Below are 17,456 nucleotides of genomic sequence, written 5' to 3'. Positions count from 1 at the left end.
CCCTTGCTATAAAGGTTCATGTTATTGGACCATTGGTGGATCAAATAAGAATAGCTATTTATACAATGACTTTCTTTCCCTTTAGGAATCAAACTGTAATCAAAGAATAAATGTATTTCCATATTCAATAAAATTCAGGACAACTGCTGATATGTTACATGCAGGCAGTTCCTGCATCGTAAGCTAAATACAATTAAACAGTTGGCACAGATAAAACAAAATGAAACCATAAAATCTCATTAAGCTAACCACCTCAATTTAAGAACGTCAAACTTTCTCCCTAGAGTATTTACAGCAAATCTGCTAAAAAGTAAAAATGAATCATCATTTAGCCTTGCTTTAAAAAAAACCCCCAAGAAACCAACAAACCTGTTATCTACATACGAAACAGTATTAATTATATAATCTGTAAGTTAGAACCTAAGTACATGGAGAGATAACTTAAAAATGGTTTCATTTAAATGGAAGAAAAATGGAGATGCAGTTATACCTAATATACAAATTTACCGCAAAAATTCCAACCATTACGACAATGAGGCACAGCAAGTTTTAGAAATTAATATTTAAACACAAAGTATTTCTCTTTTAAAGAGAAAGAGCTTATTAACAACATTCATCGTTAATTTTAACATAGATTTGACTGCCTGACTTAAGGCTTAACAAATAATCGCCAAAATGACTAGCGACTGCTGAGGGTCTAATGGATTATACTAACATATCTGATAAAATTGCTTATACTTTCCCACTGACAGAAACAGTTTAGGTTTTGTTTTTGTAGTCTGGAGGGAAGGAGAGGAGGAGGGTAAGTGAGGGAATGGGGAAGAGGAGGGAAATAAGGATACGGTAGGGAATGAATCCAGAACCATGATCGTGGTAGACCCCAGGTGTTACCATTTTACTACTCTAACTAATCATTTTATTACTCTAACTACAAAAATGGAATTTTGACTGACAGAACAAAATTTATTCGTTCTTTTTCCAATGAAAGGACTCGTTTATTAATTAAGGATTATTTCTATAACTAAAGAGTATTAATGCAGGCTGGGTGTGGTGGTGGCTCATGCCTACAATTCCAACACTTTGGGAAGCCAACGTGAGAGGATAGCTTGAGCGCAGGAGTTCAAGACTAGCCTAGGCAACATGGCAAAACCCCGTCTCCACAAAACATACAAAAATTAGCTGGCTGTGGTGGTGTGCACCTGTAGTTCTAGCTACTCGGGAAGATGAGGTGGGAGGATGACTTGAGCCTGGAAGGCTGAGGTTGCAGTACGCCAAGATTGTGCCATTGCACTCCATCCTGGATGGCAGAGCCAGACTTCAGTCTCAAATAAATAAATAAATAAAAAAGCAAATATAAAAGCTAGGTTAGTTGCAGATAAAATAGCATACCCATTAAAAAGTATAGTAAATAGAATAATAAAACCTGAGTTTAGGGAATAAAAACACTAGCATTAAGAGCTACAATACCAATCCAAAGGTAAAGATCACTCTGGAGGGCACAAAGGACACTAATTGTATGGGTGTATGAAAGTCTAAATGAGGCCAGGTGTGGTGGCTCAAACCTGTAATCCCAACACTTTGGGAGGCCAAGGTGGGCAGATTGCTTGAGTTCAGGAGTTTGTGACCAGCCTGGGCAATACGGCAAAACCCTGCCTCTACAAAAAATTTTAAAAATTAGCTGGGGGTGGTGGCATACACTTAAGGTCCCAGCTAACCGGGAGGCTAAGTTGAGGGGATCACTTGAGCCCAGGAAGTCGAGGCTGAAATGAGCCAAGATCACACCACTGCACACACCAGCCTGGGTAACAAAGTAATACTCTGTGTCCAGAAAAAAAAAAGAAAGTCTAAATGAATCAATTTACATATCCAAGGCTTCAGGTTTTATTTTAAAAAGGTACTCCAAAGTTCTAAGTATACAAACCCACAGTGACAGTCTGAGGCCGAAGAACTAGATTGTGCTTAACTTAGTAACTCTTAACAACTTTTGAAAGACGGCTGTAAGAGGTGTTCATCCATAATTACCTTTCTAGATTCTAGGAGTTGATGAAGGCCAACAATAACCAGAAGCCCAAGACCAGCAAGGAACATATACATAAAGATTCTGGTACAAAAGGAGAAAATATGAACTGTCTTTAATTCAGAGGAAATACCACAGCTAATTACAACTATAATTATAACACATGATAGAAGCTTTCCAAATAACTTGTGGGGAAAAGGAATAAAATACTTTGTATTCAATTTAAATCCAAGCAGTTAAGTTTTATAAATTACCTTTAAGAGCAATTAGTCAAAAAAAACCTCTATGATTGAAAATAGAATTACTATTTATGCTCTATTCAAAAGCTTGGTTTATATAATAATTGCATTAGCGTTCATCTGCCTGGAATATTACATTATTTTGCACAATCCAATTTAAAAATTACCTTAAGTGAATTATATATAAGTTTAGAGTAAAAAAAGATCCATCATTCAGAAAGAACACTTACATTTTCCAAGATAAAATCTTCTAACTTATGTTTTCAATAGTCATTTCAGAGGCACGAGATAGGCTGGTGAACAGTTTATAAGCATGGGGTAGAAAATTTAGATGAGAGGAAGGACATAAAGCCAATACTAACTTTTAAAGAGATTCTTCTGTCAGTTTCAACTATCTTTCCTAATTTGACTTTAATAGTTGTATGAATATCTGAAGTATGAATGAATGTTGGAAGGATCTCACCAAATCTATACAGTCCATTCCATTTTCAATATCTAAAAAATGCTGCAACAGGAGCAAGCTTTCCAGTCTTACTTTACAAGCAAGATCAAGATCTACATGCTACAACTTTCACTTACGTTTCTCCATCTAATCCATCCTCTCTTTCAATAACTGTAACTGTTTGATTGAAGACTGCATCTTGGAATACATTGCCCTGTTTAAAAAAATAAAATAATCAGAAAAATCTAAATGCAATAAAGGAAGGAAAACATGTAACATTACTTAAAATGGTTACTCTAACACATTGAATATAGTCTTCCCATCACTTAGAAGACTCATTCATATGTAACTGCAATACTGCGTGTCAGGGACTCAACACTGTTATTTTCTCACATAAAATAAGAAGTCTCTGGGCCAGGTGAGGTGGCGTATGCCTGGGGTCCCAGCTACTCGGGGAGCTGAGACAGGAGGGTTGCCTGAACCCAGGAGTTTTGAGTCCAGCATAGCAAACATAGCGAGATCCACACCCCTTAAAAAAAACTTACCAATTTTGCCAAAGTTGTCCCCAAACTTTCTTTTGGGGTAGGGGTGGTGGTGTGAGGACCCATAAAGTAAAATAGAGATAAAATGTGCAGAAAGAAACAAAGCTCACAGCATTCTTACGTCAACAACTTTACCTTTCGTTGTCTGTAATCCTTCAAAACAAGGAAGGAAGGAAAAGTACAGCAGCAGCTACAACAGCAGGTCATTTTAAGAACTAGATCGAACAAAAGTTAAATTCATATTCTAAAATGACAGTCGTGCCAGGTGTGCTGGCTCACACCTGTAATTCCAGCACTTTGGGAGGCCAAGGTAGATCACCTGAGGTCAGGAGTTCGAGACCATCCTGGCCAACATGGAGAAACCCCCTCTCTACTAAAAATACAAATTTAGCCGGGTATGGTGGCGCATGCCTGTAATCCCAGTTACTTGGGAGGCTGAGGCAGAAGAACTGCTTGAACCCGGGAGGCAGAGGTTGCAGTGAGCCAAGATCACACCATTGCACTCCAGCCTGGGCTACAAGGGCAAAACTCCATCTCAAAAAAAAAAAAAAAAAAAAGACAGTGGGCTGGAAACCAAATTCTTCATAATAAATGGGATGGTCACTTTAGGTATGAAAATATTTTTATGTTGTGGTCTTGAAATAATTTTATCAGTTCACAATTTGTTTTCAAATGCATTAGACTCACTGGGGCAATACATAGCTATTCTTCACAAAGGTAGTACGTTGTCAACTGTCACTTATTGCTAAACTGTAATTATGTAAGTTTTACTTCAAGATCCTTCAATTTGCATTCCTCTATTGACAATTTCAGGAATAATACACAGATTAAAAAAAAAGTGGTAGAGGTGAATTTAAAAGAAGGAACTAAAACTACACATATACCTGTTGGATCAAATTTTATTCTACTCACAAACAAGGTAAAATCAGTAATTCTTTAAGCTACTTAACTATAGAGTTGAGGATGCTTAATACATTATTTTGAGGACAGGATGAAAACACTTCCTTCTCTCTACTAAGTAATCAGAAAAAGGAAAACCTGATTGCAGCACTAGAAATTTAACTCAGACATAAGGTATGCATGTTAACACCAGGGTAATGAAAAGGTTGAATTAATTTCCAAGAGAAAATAACATTTCCTTCTCTGAAAACTTTTTGACAAAGGAATGGTTTAGATGTGCTTTCATTTAAACAAGGCCCTACTTCTACTAGGTTTCTCTCATTCAGTCATTGATGACTGATATATAATATACATAGTAAAAATCATAAGGCATCAGAGCTTATATTAGGACATTTGGTTCTCCTAAATCAAAAACTAAATGATAAAACTTGCTGCTAAAACTACACTGAAAATATATGGATCTACATTACCTATGAGTATATAAAATGATGGGAAAACAGTTACAGACAGTCTTTAAATTTACAAATAGAAGTAGTAAAATGGGCAAAATGCAAGCAACAACAGGAGGTACAAAACAAATTATTTGACAGATCTTTTTTTCTTTTTTTGAGATGGAGTCTCACTCTGTCGCCCAGACTGGAATGCAATGGTGCGATCTCGGCTCACTGCAACCTTCGCCTCCCAGGTTCAAGTGATTCTCCTGCCTCAGCCTCCCGAGTAGCTGGGATTACAGGTACCTGCCACCATGCCCAGCTAATTTTTGTATTTTTAGTAGAGACAGGGCTTCACCAGGTTGGCCAGGCTGGTCTCGAACTCCTGACCTCAGGTGATCCACCCACCTCAGCTTCCCAAAGTGCTAGGATTACAGGTGTGAGCCACCGTGCCCAGAGACAGATCTTAACATCTGAATAAGCAGCAGACTCCATTGTGTGTCTTACTGCTCCTTTTCCCGTTAAGATCCGGCTCATAGCTTTACTTACATCTCCATTTTCACTTCCACCCCCACACAATAGCATGTTATTCCCTTCATCTCTAGTATGCAGCACTTATCAGCATGCTCTAGTGCCTGTTTTCATCTACCTCCCCCACTGGATTACAGACTTGAAGAAGAAATGTGCAATTTATCTTTGCTTCCCTGGTGGCTATCACAGGTTCAACCACAAAACAGGCACCTGAATGAATAGATGAATTCTATTAAACAACATCGCCGTCCCCATCCATCTCTAACTTAAACAAAAAAGTTTACAGGATCTTACGTTCAAATCTTTGTAGTTCAGATTGATGACCAAACCAAAGGGTCGTCCGCCCATGGGCTCTGCAGGAATGAAAGAATACTCAAAAGTTGCCTGTCTCTGGGGTGGCACTACAGTGTTCAGAGGAAGAGCTGTGAAATTCTGGATATAAAACTGGTAGTCCTGAGGATAACGGAATGAGGCATCTAAGGATTCAACGATAAAATCTTCTGTACCCTTGTTGGTAAAGCCTACCAGGAACTTCACAATGTTATTTGCTGGAAAATCTGAGAAACAAAATAGAGACAAGAAAATTAGAACACACGGAAAGAGCACAAAATTTTTAAAAAGGCATTACTAATGGATTCTGCACCCTTTTGTGTAGACTTTGGTGTCAGAATCCCTTCCAACAGAGCACTCCAGTCACCCGCTAACTAGAAATTGATTCCAGTTGCTGTATAGGCTGAAACTCTTTTGTCTGTATGCTAGCACTCCCACATAAGCATTCAAATAAGTGTCTCGATTTCAGACCAGATCACATCCAAATCATGTGGTAAAAAAGAGTTGTATATTTTTGGCAGTGAAATAATCAAGCAGCAGGGTTACATGTGTTGGTGAAGTCACCTTCACCTCCAGCTTAGTGTTATCTGTGCAAATAAATAGAAGAATGAAGAAAATATAAAGTCCAAGACTTTCATCTGAAAACTAGTATCTATTAGAACATAAATATTAATCAGGCAATCCCTATCCATGTTAAGCAATTAATCAAAATGCAAATCTGAAGGTTAAGACCCAAGGATGTAGCTACAAAAATAGAAGAAAAAAAGCATAATAAAATTATACTTCCTATAGGCGTAAAGTTCGAAAGCCCATGGGAATAAAACCGAAAATGTGAGAAGACCAAGAAAATTAATAACTTTCAATATTAAGTCTTCAATAATTACACTGTAGTCTACAAAGCTGAGTTTCTCTGAGTACAGCACAGGCTGTGGGGTCAACAGATCTAGGTCTGGATCCTGTGTTCTCAAATCTACTTATGAACTGGGAGCCCTGACTCCAGTTCTTAACTTCTCCAAACCTCAGTTCAACAATGACTACGCTCAGTGGGCTTGTTAGAACTAAGTAATACATGCCAAGTATTGAGAATAGCATCTACCGTATAGAACTCAATAAATTATCAGCCATAATTATTTTCTTTTAATAAAACCTAGGCTCTGGCTGGGTGTGGTGGCTCACACCCATAATCCCAGTACTCTGGGAGGCAGAGGTGGGCAGATCATGAGGTGGAGATCAAGACCATCCTGGCCAACATGGTGAAACCCCGTCTCTACTAAAAACACAAAAATTAGCTGGGTGTGGTGGAGCACGCCTGTAGTCTTGGCTAGTTGGGAGGCTGAGGCAGGAGAATCGCTTGAACCTGGAAGGCAGAGGTTGCAGTGAGCCGAGATCACACCACTGCACTGCAGCCTGGCGACAGAGCAAGACTCTATCTCAGAAAACAAACAGCAAAAAAACCTAGGCTCTAACCTAGACCATACTGGAAAAATTAAGTATTTCATTAATGGTTAACACTCAAAATATGACAAAGGGCTGGGCGTGGTGGCTCAAGCCTGTAATCCCAGCATCTTGGGAGGCCAAGGTGGGTGGATCACAAGGTCAGGAGATAGAGACTGCCTGGCTAACATGGTGAAACCCCATCTCTACTAAAAATACAAAAAATTAGCCAGGCGTGGTGGCACGCGCCTGTAATCCCAGCTACTAGGGAGGCCGAGGCAGGAGAATCGCTTGAAACTGGGAGGCGGAGGTTGCAGTGAGCTGAGATCATACCACTGCACTCCAGCCTGGGTGACAGAGCAAGACTCCATCTCAAAAATAAAAATAAAAAATAAAAAAGACAAAGTTACTTTGCTGTGGCAGTTTAAAAAAGTTTTAAAACATGATCTTTCTCAGGAGGCTGAGGCAGGAAAATCGATTAAACCTGGGAGGCGAAGGTTACAGTGAGTCGAGAGGGGGCCACTGCACTCCAGCCTGGGTGACAGAGCGAGACCCTGTCTCAAAAACAAAATTTTTGAAAAGGACAGTCAATTTCTAGTTAAACTAGATAGTATTTATTTTATTTTTTCCCCTTAGTTTATTTATTTTTCACTCTATCACCTGCATATTCCCTTTAAATGCCAACAATATTACTTTTACAGATATGGGTATTCAGATATATATGAACAAGTTCATCATTTTAAAATTCCGACATCTGAATTAAAACTAATACTTCCGTACTACCTTCTCCTTTTACAAAGAGTATAGTTGTATCTGCACTTGGTGAAGCTTCAGGTTCACCAGACACATCTTCTTCCTCTTTATCTTCTACCTAAGAAAAAGAACAATTAAGAGGAGATTACTATGGGAGAGAAAAAAGATCATTATTTAACAATAAAGATTTGACTGGGCATGGAGGCTCACGTTTATAATCCCAGCACTTTAAGAGGCCGAGGTAGGCAGATCACCTGAGGTCAGGAGCTGGAGACCAGCCTGGCCAACATGGTGAAACCGTCTCTACTAAAAAATATAAAAATTAGCCAGGTGTGGTGGCACGTGCCTGTAATCCCAGCTACTTGGGAGGCTGAGGCAGGAGAATCGCTTGAACCCAAGAGGTAGAGGTTATAGTGAGCTGAGATTGCCCCAATGCAAGACTCCGACTCAAAAAATAATAATAATAAAAGAAAGAAATAAAGACTTCACTTTATGTTAGGACGAAATACTGCTTCTCTACAGCTTGCTGGGATTAGTAATAAGAATTTCATCATACCTCATTAATTAAAATAGAACTTTTGGAGCAGTGCATCTTGAGCAGTAATGTGCATACCAATTCTTTGGGGATGTTACAGATCTAATTCAGGCCTAGGGCAAAGCCTATCATTCTCCTTCTAACAAGCACCCAGAAAATGCCAAAGCTGCTGGTATTCAGACCATATTGTGAACTCCGAGGTTCTAGAACAGAGCTTGGTAAACTTTTTCTATAAATGGCCAAATAGCAAATACGGCCTTGCAGACCATAAAGTCTCTCTTGCAACGACTCAACTCAACTATGGGGCTACTGTGTGAAAGCAGCCCCAGGCAACAAGTCAATGAATGGGGAGAGCTAGATGTGGCTTGCAACCACAGTTTGCCCACCCCTGCCCTCAAGTACCTGTTAACAGCCTACACAGATTTCCATTCTAATTAACCAAATTTTCCTGTGAGGATCAGTCACATAATTTTGAAGAAAAAAAAAAAAAGAGTGTGACCAGAGATCTTCCTGGGGTGACAGAAACGTCCTAAAACTGAATTTGTGTTGCAGAACTTGGTAAATTTACTAAGTGTATGTTTAAAACAGATGAATTTTATGATACATAAACTGTATCTCAACAGTTTTTAAAAAATGTGAACAAATTTTATTTAAAACTTTAAACACAGTGCAGCATCATTTCTCCAAGCATCAATATGGATTAGAGACAGTCACATCTTTGAAGTATCCAGACTCTTAATAAATTGAGATGCTTCAGGATGCCATTGTTTACTGGCATTTAACTTTTCACGTATATAAAAACTACTTCCCCCAACAGATAAAACTTGTCAAGAGCAAAGATTGTCTCATAATTGTAAAATCCTCCACATCCAGCTCATGTACTTAAGAGAGGATGCACTCAAACACTTGTTCAATGACTGTGAAACTGTGTTGTAAGCTATATTTTAAGCATCCTTAATGATTTCATTCATTTAGTAAGAATAAGTTTCTACTTCTGAGAAAAGAGATCCATAAGTAGGAAAAGAGACCAGAGACAGAGAGGCCGAAACCATAAATGACAGGGATAGAGAGGAAAAAAGTATATTTCAGAAAGAGTTAAGAGAAATCCCTGATATCTGATTGATGGGTTTTGGAATAAAAATAAACAGAAGAAGTAACAAGGCAACAGCTTGAATCACTGGAGCCGTATCAAAACAACAGAGTTTATGGCGATAGGACACATGGCAAATGATCTGGACATTTACAATGTGAGTACTTATGGAGCATTCAAATGAAACTATCCTGAGAAGAGCTGGAAAAGAGCTACAACAGGATAACAACGGAAAACAAGGAATTAGGCAATTAGGTTGCTGGTGACCTTAGCAATACTAGTTTTACTAGATATATGGGACCAGATCATGATAGAGAATAAACGTGAAGTGAGCAGAAGAGAAAAGCTGCCCAAGTTTCTCTTTCAAGAAGTCACTGGCGTTGGTAAAGATAAGTGGGTGCAGCAAATATGGAGGAACAGTATAAGCACATATGTGGCTTAACAGAATCCAATCACTGAGGAGGATTAATGCTTGATGTTACAAAATGAAAGAATAATGTAACAAAATTCTGCAGGAAGAGATGGGGACATGAACACAGGTGGAAGGGTTAGCCTTAGAAGAGAACAAGGACAACTCATTATTAAGGAGAAAACGCAGAACAATGGGTGAATAATATATTTGGAAGTAGAAAATACAAAATCTGATAGAGTTCATGCTTGATGGCCTTCTTCACTTTCTGACACTGAAGGCAATGTTGCTGCCAAGACTGAAAACTCATTTACGGATTTAAACACGGTCAATGTTTGGAATACTGATTGTGGATAACTAAGTAACTAATTTACCTTACAGCTATTCAGCATATAAGGTGTATAATGCTTAGTATCTGCTACCTGGTAAAACTCCAAAGTATTTCAGCTATTGCAAACAATCTCCAGAGGAGAGTGTAGAAATTGGTGGCATTGGTCGCCCACAGGGAGATGACTTCATGGCTGGAAGGCACACAAGGGAAACTTTTCATCATATACTCTGTACCTTATAAGTTCTAAGCCATTTGAATATATCATCTATTTTAAATATATATATATCTATTTTTGAGACGGGAGTCTCACTCTGTCGCCCAGGCTGGAGTGTAGTGGCGCGATCTCAGCTCACTGTAAACTCTGCCTCCCAGGTTCACGCCATTCTCCTGCCTCAGCCTCCCAAGAAGCTGGGACTACAGGTGCCCGCCACCACACCCGGCTAACTTTGTTTTGTATTTTTAGTAGAGACGGTGTTTCACCGTGTTAGCCAGGATGGTCTCGATCTCCTGACCTTGTGATCCACCCGCCTCGGCCTCCCAAAGTGCTGGGATTACAGGAGTGAGCCTCTGCTCCCAGCTAAATAATTTTTTTAAAGTTAGCTAGTGTTATTACTACTACAGCTCTTGTTTTAATAAAAATAAAACCAAAAACCTCTATCATTTCTATGGGGAGGACAAAAAAACCTTTCAGGAATGATGGTAAGGTCCATTGCAACCCAGTTTTATACAGTAAAAGAATAATCAATGGGGTAGAAAAGCCCCAGGTGACTAGGCTGGGCGCGGTGGCTCATGCCTCTAATCCCAGCACTTTGGGAGGCCGAGGAAGGTGGATTACAAGGTCAGGAGATGGGGACCATCCTGGCTAACATGGTGAAGCCCTGTCTCTACCAAAAATACAAAAAATTAGCCGGGCATGGTGGCGGGCGCCTGTAATCCCAGCTACTCGGGAGGCTGAGGCGGGAGAATGGTGTGAACCCAGGAGGTGGAGCTTGCAGTGAGCCGAGATCGCGCCACTGCACTCCAGCCTGGGCAACAGAGCGAGACTCCGTTTCGGGGGTGGGGAAGGTTTGCCCTCAAAAATTCTAAACCAATAACCTGCGTCTAAACCAGCTGTTGATACCTTAGATCTTATGAAAAACCCTCTTTTCCCTCACTTGACTCCAGCATACTTCCATATCTCCCAGTTCCTTGATGCCTTGGCAGCTGAGTATAAGGTGATAAAGAAATCTTGGGAACAGCAGCAGTAGGTGAACTTTCTAGCTCATTCAGTTCTGGAGGTGACTTCTGTAGCAGCCTTGGCTTTGAGGGATCCTGCCCCTGCTGGCATGGTCTAGTCCAATGGAAGGTAATACTTTTCCTGCCTTTCTATTTCAATCTACCTTAATTATTTTCTGATTTGAGATAAGTAACAAAGCAGAGGGTACTAACACTTTTGTACTAATAGGCCAGGGTAGAAAGTGGATAATCAGAGTTGTTCTTTTTCCTCTAATGGTTCTCAAGGCAGGAGAAATTAAGATATGGAAAAGGTCTGGCCAACGACACAAGTCTCTCAAAGATCTAACAGTTCCCTTCTCTACCCCCTATCCTCTACTTATTTAACAGGGTCTGACTCTGTCACCCAGCCTGGAGTGCAGTGGCACACTCATAGCTCACTGTAACCCTGAACTCCTGGGCTCAAGTGATCCTCCTGCCTCCAATAGTTAGGATTACAGGCACAAGCCACCAGGCTCAGTTAATTTTTTTAGTAGAGATGGTGTCACGCTATGTTGGCCAGGCGGTCTCAAACTCCTGGGCTCAAGTGATTCTCCTGTCCTGGCCTCCCAAAGTGCTGGGATTACAGGCATGCCTCATGGCATTCAGCATCTCTCTTCTACCCTCCTCCTCCACAGTAAGTACATTCCAGTGTCACAGAGCACAAGTAATTTCATATAATTGGTAACAACGATATAATCCATCACTAAATTTCAATACATGCCCAAATTTCAGTGCCCCAAATACCATCTTTAATCCTGAATTCCTAGATGGATTCCCTTCCAACCATCACTCTAAGTTATCTACCACAACGGGTCAAATATTCATTAACAACAACGCAGCAGAAATGTATTAATCTAGTTAAAGCTGTTCACCTAATGCAGGCTGGGTTGAAGATGCGGAGTCTTAACATAAACCCTAAAGGTATCTGTATACAAACGTATGAAACGCTTGACTCACAGATAATCAGTAAGGAGTTCCTAAAGAGGGGAAATTAGGAGAGTTCACAAATTACTAGGGACATCCTATCCAGATAAAACAGCAGGTGCAGAAGCATAAAAATGATAACTCAAAAACACCAATAAAATAGCAACAGATTTGCTTAGTTGGAAGACATACTCCATAAAAATGAAGGTAAGTCAAAAAAGCAGCAGAAATCTACATATAAGTCTAAATATTTTGACACTGAAATAAGAAAATAGGGAACTAGTGGTTTAATTTTGAAGGAAATGACAAAATCTGGAATCATGAGAGGTTCCAGGTTCAAGTATGACATGAAAATAGAAAGAAAAAAAAACTGTGTAGGATGGATTACAGTCATTCCAGAGAGGAAATAAAATTAGCTAGATGCATGCTGCAAAGATCCCAATTCCAGCCCAATATTCTTACTGTTGTATTACATAGTAAACATTTCAGACCTGAACAACTTTGAAGAGATCTTCTCTAACCCCCTTATTCTTCACAGGATATATTTTATACACTGTTTGTTGTCTGCTTCTCACCCCCTGCCATTAAAACACATATAACTGCCCCAAAAACAGTCTAAAAGAGCAGAGAAAATATCTAGTTTGCTCACCCAGCACCAAGAACAGTGCCTGGCACATAAGGATTCAGAAATAAAACAAGTAAGCAAAAAGAATAAAAACAGAGTAAAAGCAAGCAAGCAAAAAAGAAACTGAGACCCACAGAGATAAGTCAGAAAACTAAGCAGCAGGTATACCAAATCTATGAAGCCCTGGTCCAGTGCTATTTCTACTATGCTGTTACCCTTGTAGACTCATGTCACCACGATCCTGAATTGTTAACTATTTCATGTCTCCTTCCCTGTTCCAGAAAATACACTCTATTCTCAATGACTGGTGCCTATTCTCCCAATTTCAATTCACTTTGATCACATTAACAAACCTCTAAAAGCTGGGATTTTAAATTTTTGTATAAGGATAAGCTCTAGGCCAGGTGTGGTGGCTCATGCCCATAATCCCAGAGCCTTGAGAGTTGGAGGCATGAGGATCATCACTTGAGCCCAGAAGTTTGAGACTGGCCTGGGTAACATAGCAAGACCCTGTATCTACAAAAAAAAATTACAAAACTTAGCTGGGCTTGTTGGGGCATGACTGTAGTCCTAGCTACTCAGGAGAATGAGGCAAGAGGATCGCTTGAGCCCAGGAGTTCGAGGGTGCAGTGAGCTATGCTTGTGCCACCACACACCAGCCTGGGCAACAGAGCAAGTCTCTGTCTCTAAAAATAAACAAGTAAGGATAAATTCTAGATGTATTATTGATATGGTTTCACTGTGTCCCCAGCCAAAACTCATCTTGAAGTGTAGTTCCCATAATCCCCACATTGTGGGAGGAACCTGGTGGGAGGTAAATGAATCATGGGGGATGGTTACCTCCATGCTGTTCTTGTGATAGTGAGTTCTCACAAGATCTGATGGTTTTTATAAGGGGCTTTCCCCACCCTTTGCTCTGCACTTCTCCTTGCTGGCACCATGTGAAGAAGGACATGTTTGCTTCCACTTCTGCCATGATGGTAAGTTTCCTGAGGCCTCCCCAGTCATGCTGAACTATGGATCAATTAAACCTCTTTCCTTTGTAAATTACCCAGTCTTGGGTATGTCTTTATTAGCAGCATGAGAACAGATTAATACAATTACATACATTTTACATATATTAAATAGTATATAACACTAACCAAATCTGTGGGTTCATCTTCTTCTACCTCGGCTTCATCATCTTCATCCTCAATTATAGAATCTTCTACTGTTTCTTCATCCTCTGTAAGATCTTGTGCCACTGCTAATGAGCCTAATGATAAAATACAGAAAAAGCAGTTAACCTTTACTCTGGAATACTACTTTTTTTTTTTTTTTTTTTACTATCAGATATAGGCAAAAAAAATCTTCCCTTGGACTAACAGAATCTCCCAGTTCACCTGAATGATGCCAATTACAATGCATCTAAGAATATCTGTATTTTATTTTACTAGAAGTCTTAACAACTGCATTTTTTTTCTTTTTTTTGAGACAGGGTCTTGCTCTGATGCCTAGGTGGGAATACAGCTGTGCAGTTATAGCTCTCACTGCAGCCTCGAACTCCTGGGCCCAAGTGAACCTTCCACCTCAGCTTCCTGGGTAGCTAGGACTTCCTGGGTAGTTAGGGAGGTAGGCATGAACCACTGTTCCCTGCCTGCACATTTTCAAAGGAAAATGTGGTTTAATTTCAAAAAGTGCCCAACAGATGGAAAAATGAATGGCACAAACTAAAGATGCCTTGAAACACAAAGAACTTCAAGCAATTTTGTTAAGCAAATTAAGGAAAATAATTTTTTTGCAAAGGTAAGAAATTTCTAAATGTAATCCCGGTCATTAATGACATAAAGCAAACTAAACAACCCCTACCTTTAAAAGAAAATAGCATTCTTGGTCAGGCGCGGTGGCTCACGCCTGTAATCTCAGCACTTTAGAAGGCTGAAGCAGGTGAATTACTTGAGGTCAGGAGTTCGAGACCAGCCTGACCAGTATAGTGAAACCCCGTCTCTACTAAAAATACAAAAATTAGTCCGGTGTGGTGGCATACACCTGTGGTCCCAGCTACTCCAGAGGCTGAGGCAGGAGAATTGCTTGAACCTGGGAGGCAGAAGTTGCAGTGAGCGGAAATCGCACCACTGCACTCCAGCCTGGGCGACACAGCAAGACGTCTCAAAAAAAAAAAAAAAAAAAAAAAAAAAAAAGCATTCTTAAGTTCTATGTAGGAAACACTGTTATCAGAGGTGACTACAGCTGAAACTCTTAGAACTTGACAGCCTGTGAGTCCAAGAAACAAATATCTATATCATATCCGTGGTAAAAACTGGCTTGCACGAAAAACATTGTTTAGTAAAAACGGTACGGGCAGCTTCAGGGTTGATAGCAAAGAAAGAATCCAATTATTTTTGCATGTGGCTTCAAACATGTTTTATGGCATTTTATTTTTCTCAAACTTACTGTTACAAAGTAGAGTTATAATGCAAAAAAAAAAAAAAAAAAAAAGTAAATTACAGTTTTATAGATAACAGTACTCTAAGTAAATCACATTCTATCTATTTCAGGTAAAACCCTAAAAAGAATTTCAAAGTTCTAATGTCTTCCAACATCTCTCAGACAAAATGATGATGTGGCAATTCTGTGGAGGAAAAACATGGGAAGGGAAGCGTGTTTTTACCCAGGAGAAACAGCTTACATCAAGGACCATGCATTTTCAGTCTTTTCCATGTCTTTTGAGTTCTCACTGGTCGCTAAGATTTATTGCAAAATATTAAAGAACACTGAACCATGCATTATGAACTGAAGAGATTTCACTGCCTGCTAAACAAAGACTAAAAATAGTGCATTCATAACTTATAAGTCCTTTTCAAAAACCAGTAAGAAAAATATCCATGTCTGACATAGTAATTTCAAGTTGTAAATTTGAGCACTTTGGAATATAAAGGTCTTTCATGGATATTAAACAATTTTATTATTTTAATGTTAACCAATAACAATTTTGTCCCTATGAAGTCTAAGTCTTCATTCAGCTGGAAAAAACTGAACAAACATTTTCTTTAAAAGAAAAACCGTTACTCACAAAAAATGTTTACAAGATAGTAATTCAGTTTAGATAATGTAATTGATGCTTCTTGAAAGTTTTTACAACTTGAAAATAGTTCTAAATAGTTCTAAAATGAAATCTACATTTGTCAAGTTTTTTTTAAAATAAGCTTAAAGAGAACCAGCAAACGACTCCCAAAGTAAAAGAATCTTGTTAAACCTGCAGATGAACGCATTAACAGTTGTTTCATTCTCCCACTTGGTTTTCTAGCCATTAAACAGAAGCCAGTCACTTCACTTTTCATTGCAAAACAACTCCTGGATACCTGTCACTACCGTTAAGACACACAGCTTGCTTAAACTTACAGAATGAAAGGGAATTCTAGTGCTTAATCAGCCTAATTATTTCACTTTGCAAATTAGAAAGTCGAAGTTCATGACAAAACCCGGGCAGGAAGTCAAGTTGCCTCATTTTTATATTCTGCTAAGTTACTTTCACACTTAACTGCTGGGTTAATTGTTGGAAAGAATAAATCTACATATTAAAAACACTCGAAGTAGGCTACATTTTTTCAGCACAACACGATGCTTCCACAAACAAAAAACTGCTCCATGAAAAGAAAAGGAAAGGAAGAAGGCAGAAGTAAGGGAGACATCCCAAAGGGATTCTTCAGTCCGCTTGGCAGCAGGGGCCGACAACGCGGGTGACGACAAGGTAGTTTTTCTGAAATCATAGTAACACATACGGGTCAAGCAGGGGGTGAACGAGGCAGGTGACCATTAAAAAAGCCACTCTGATGGCTTAGATGTGTCGAAAACAAGAGTTTTAGCAAATGAATGAAGACGGACTCGCGGCGTGGAAGCTAAAGACACGTCAGCCCTGAGCACCAGGGGCTGGGGGTGGAGCGGAGCCGGAGGCGGCCAAAAGAAACAGCCCGGCTGCGGCGCGCTCGGAGCGCAGCCGTGGCCAGAGCCCCCTCGCCTCCTCCTGCAGCCGAGGACCCTTCAGTTCTGGACGCTCCTGCAGGCGCGGGTCCAGGGCCAGAGAAGCAAGCCCAGCCCTCGGCCGGCCACGAAGCAAGGTCGTCCGGACACGGCCCCGCACTCCGCGTGCAAGGGACAGGCCACAGCGGGGTCTCCAGCGCCCGCGGGGGCCCCTGCTGCTACGAGCCTAGGCTTGGGGAGAGGGCGGAGAGAGGCCAGCGGAGTGGACACGGACCCCGAGACCCGGAGCGGCCACCGCCTCCAACTTCAAACTTGCCGTCACTGGCATCTCCTTCCTGGCCATCCCCCTCCGCACACTCTCCTTAGCCTCACCTCTGGGGCCGCCTCGGAACAAGACAGTGGCAGGGAACACGAGCAAGAGAAGCAGCAGCAAGCGGGGGAGGAGTCTCATGGCGCTGCCGGTCCAGTGTCCAGTCTCCGTCCGGGAGGGCTCTCGGCTGCTCCGGCGGTAATGGCGTTACTCTTCATCCGGGCTCCGGGCGGCGAGGGGCGGGACACGTACCACGCACGGGCCTTCGCCACGCCCCTCCCCTGAACGGGAAACGCCGCCGACGTGGCTGCTCAGCGCGGAGACTTAGGTAGAGCCGGCCGCCCGGAAGTCACGTGGCCGGCTGCTGGCCTCTCTGTGGCTCCCGCGAGAGTCCGCCTT

General features: G+C 40.7%; 1 protein-coding gene across 2 annotated transcripts in view; it reads right to left on the bottom strand.

Annotated features, from left to right (window-relative positions):
- Positions 1-17,277, bottom strand: part of SSR1 (signal sequence receptor subunit 1) — a 44,148-nt gene extending 26,871 nt beyond the window's left edge. For both annotated transcript variants that reach the window (XM_045390483.3, XM_005554107.4), the window contains exons 1-6: positions 17,120-17,277; positions 13,930-14,042; positions 7,650-7,737; positions 5,397-5,659; positions 2,836-2,912; positions 2,023-2,101 (exon numbers count right to left, since the gene is read on the bottom strand). In XM_045390483.3, coding sequence (XP_045246418.1) covers positions 2,023-2,101; positions 2,836-2,912; positions 5,397-5,659; positions 7,650-7,737; positions 13,930-14,042; positions 17,120-17,198 — 699 coding nt within the window. In that variant the 5' untranslated portion in view covers positions 17,199-17,277. The remainder of the gene's footprint in view (positions 1-2,022; positions 2,102-2,835; positions 2,913-5,396; positions 5,660-7,649; positions 7,738-13,929; positions 14,043-17,119) is intronic.
- Positions 17,278-17,456: the final 179 nt, after the last annotated feature.

This window comes from Macaca fascicularis, chromosome 4 (genome assembly GCF_037993035.2).
Source record: "Macaca fascicularis isolate 582-1 chromosome 4, T2T-MFA8v1.1".
NCBI classification, from domain to species: Eukaryota; Metazoa; Chordata; class Mammalia; order Primates; family Cercopithecidae; genus Macaca; species Macaca fascicularis.
This window is presented reverse-complemented; position numbering and strand designations above follow the sequence as displayed.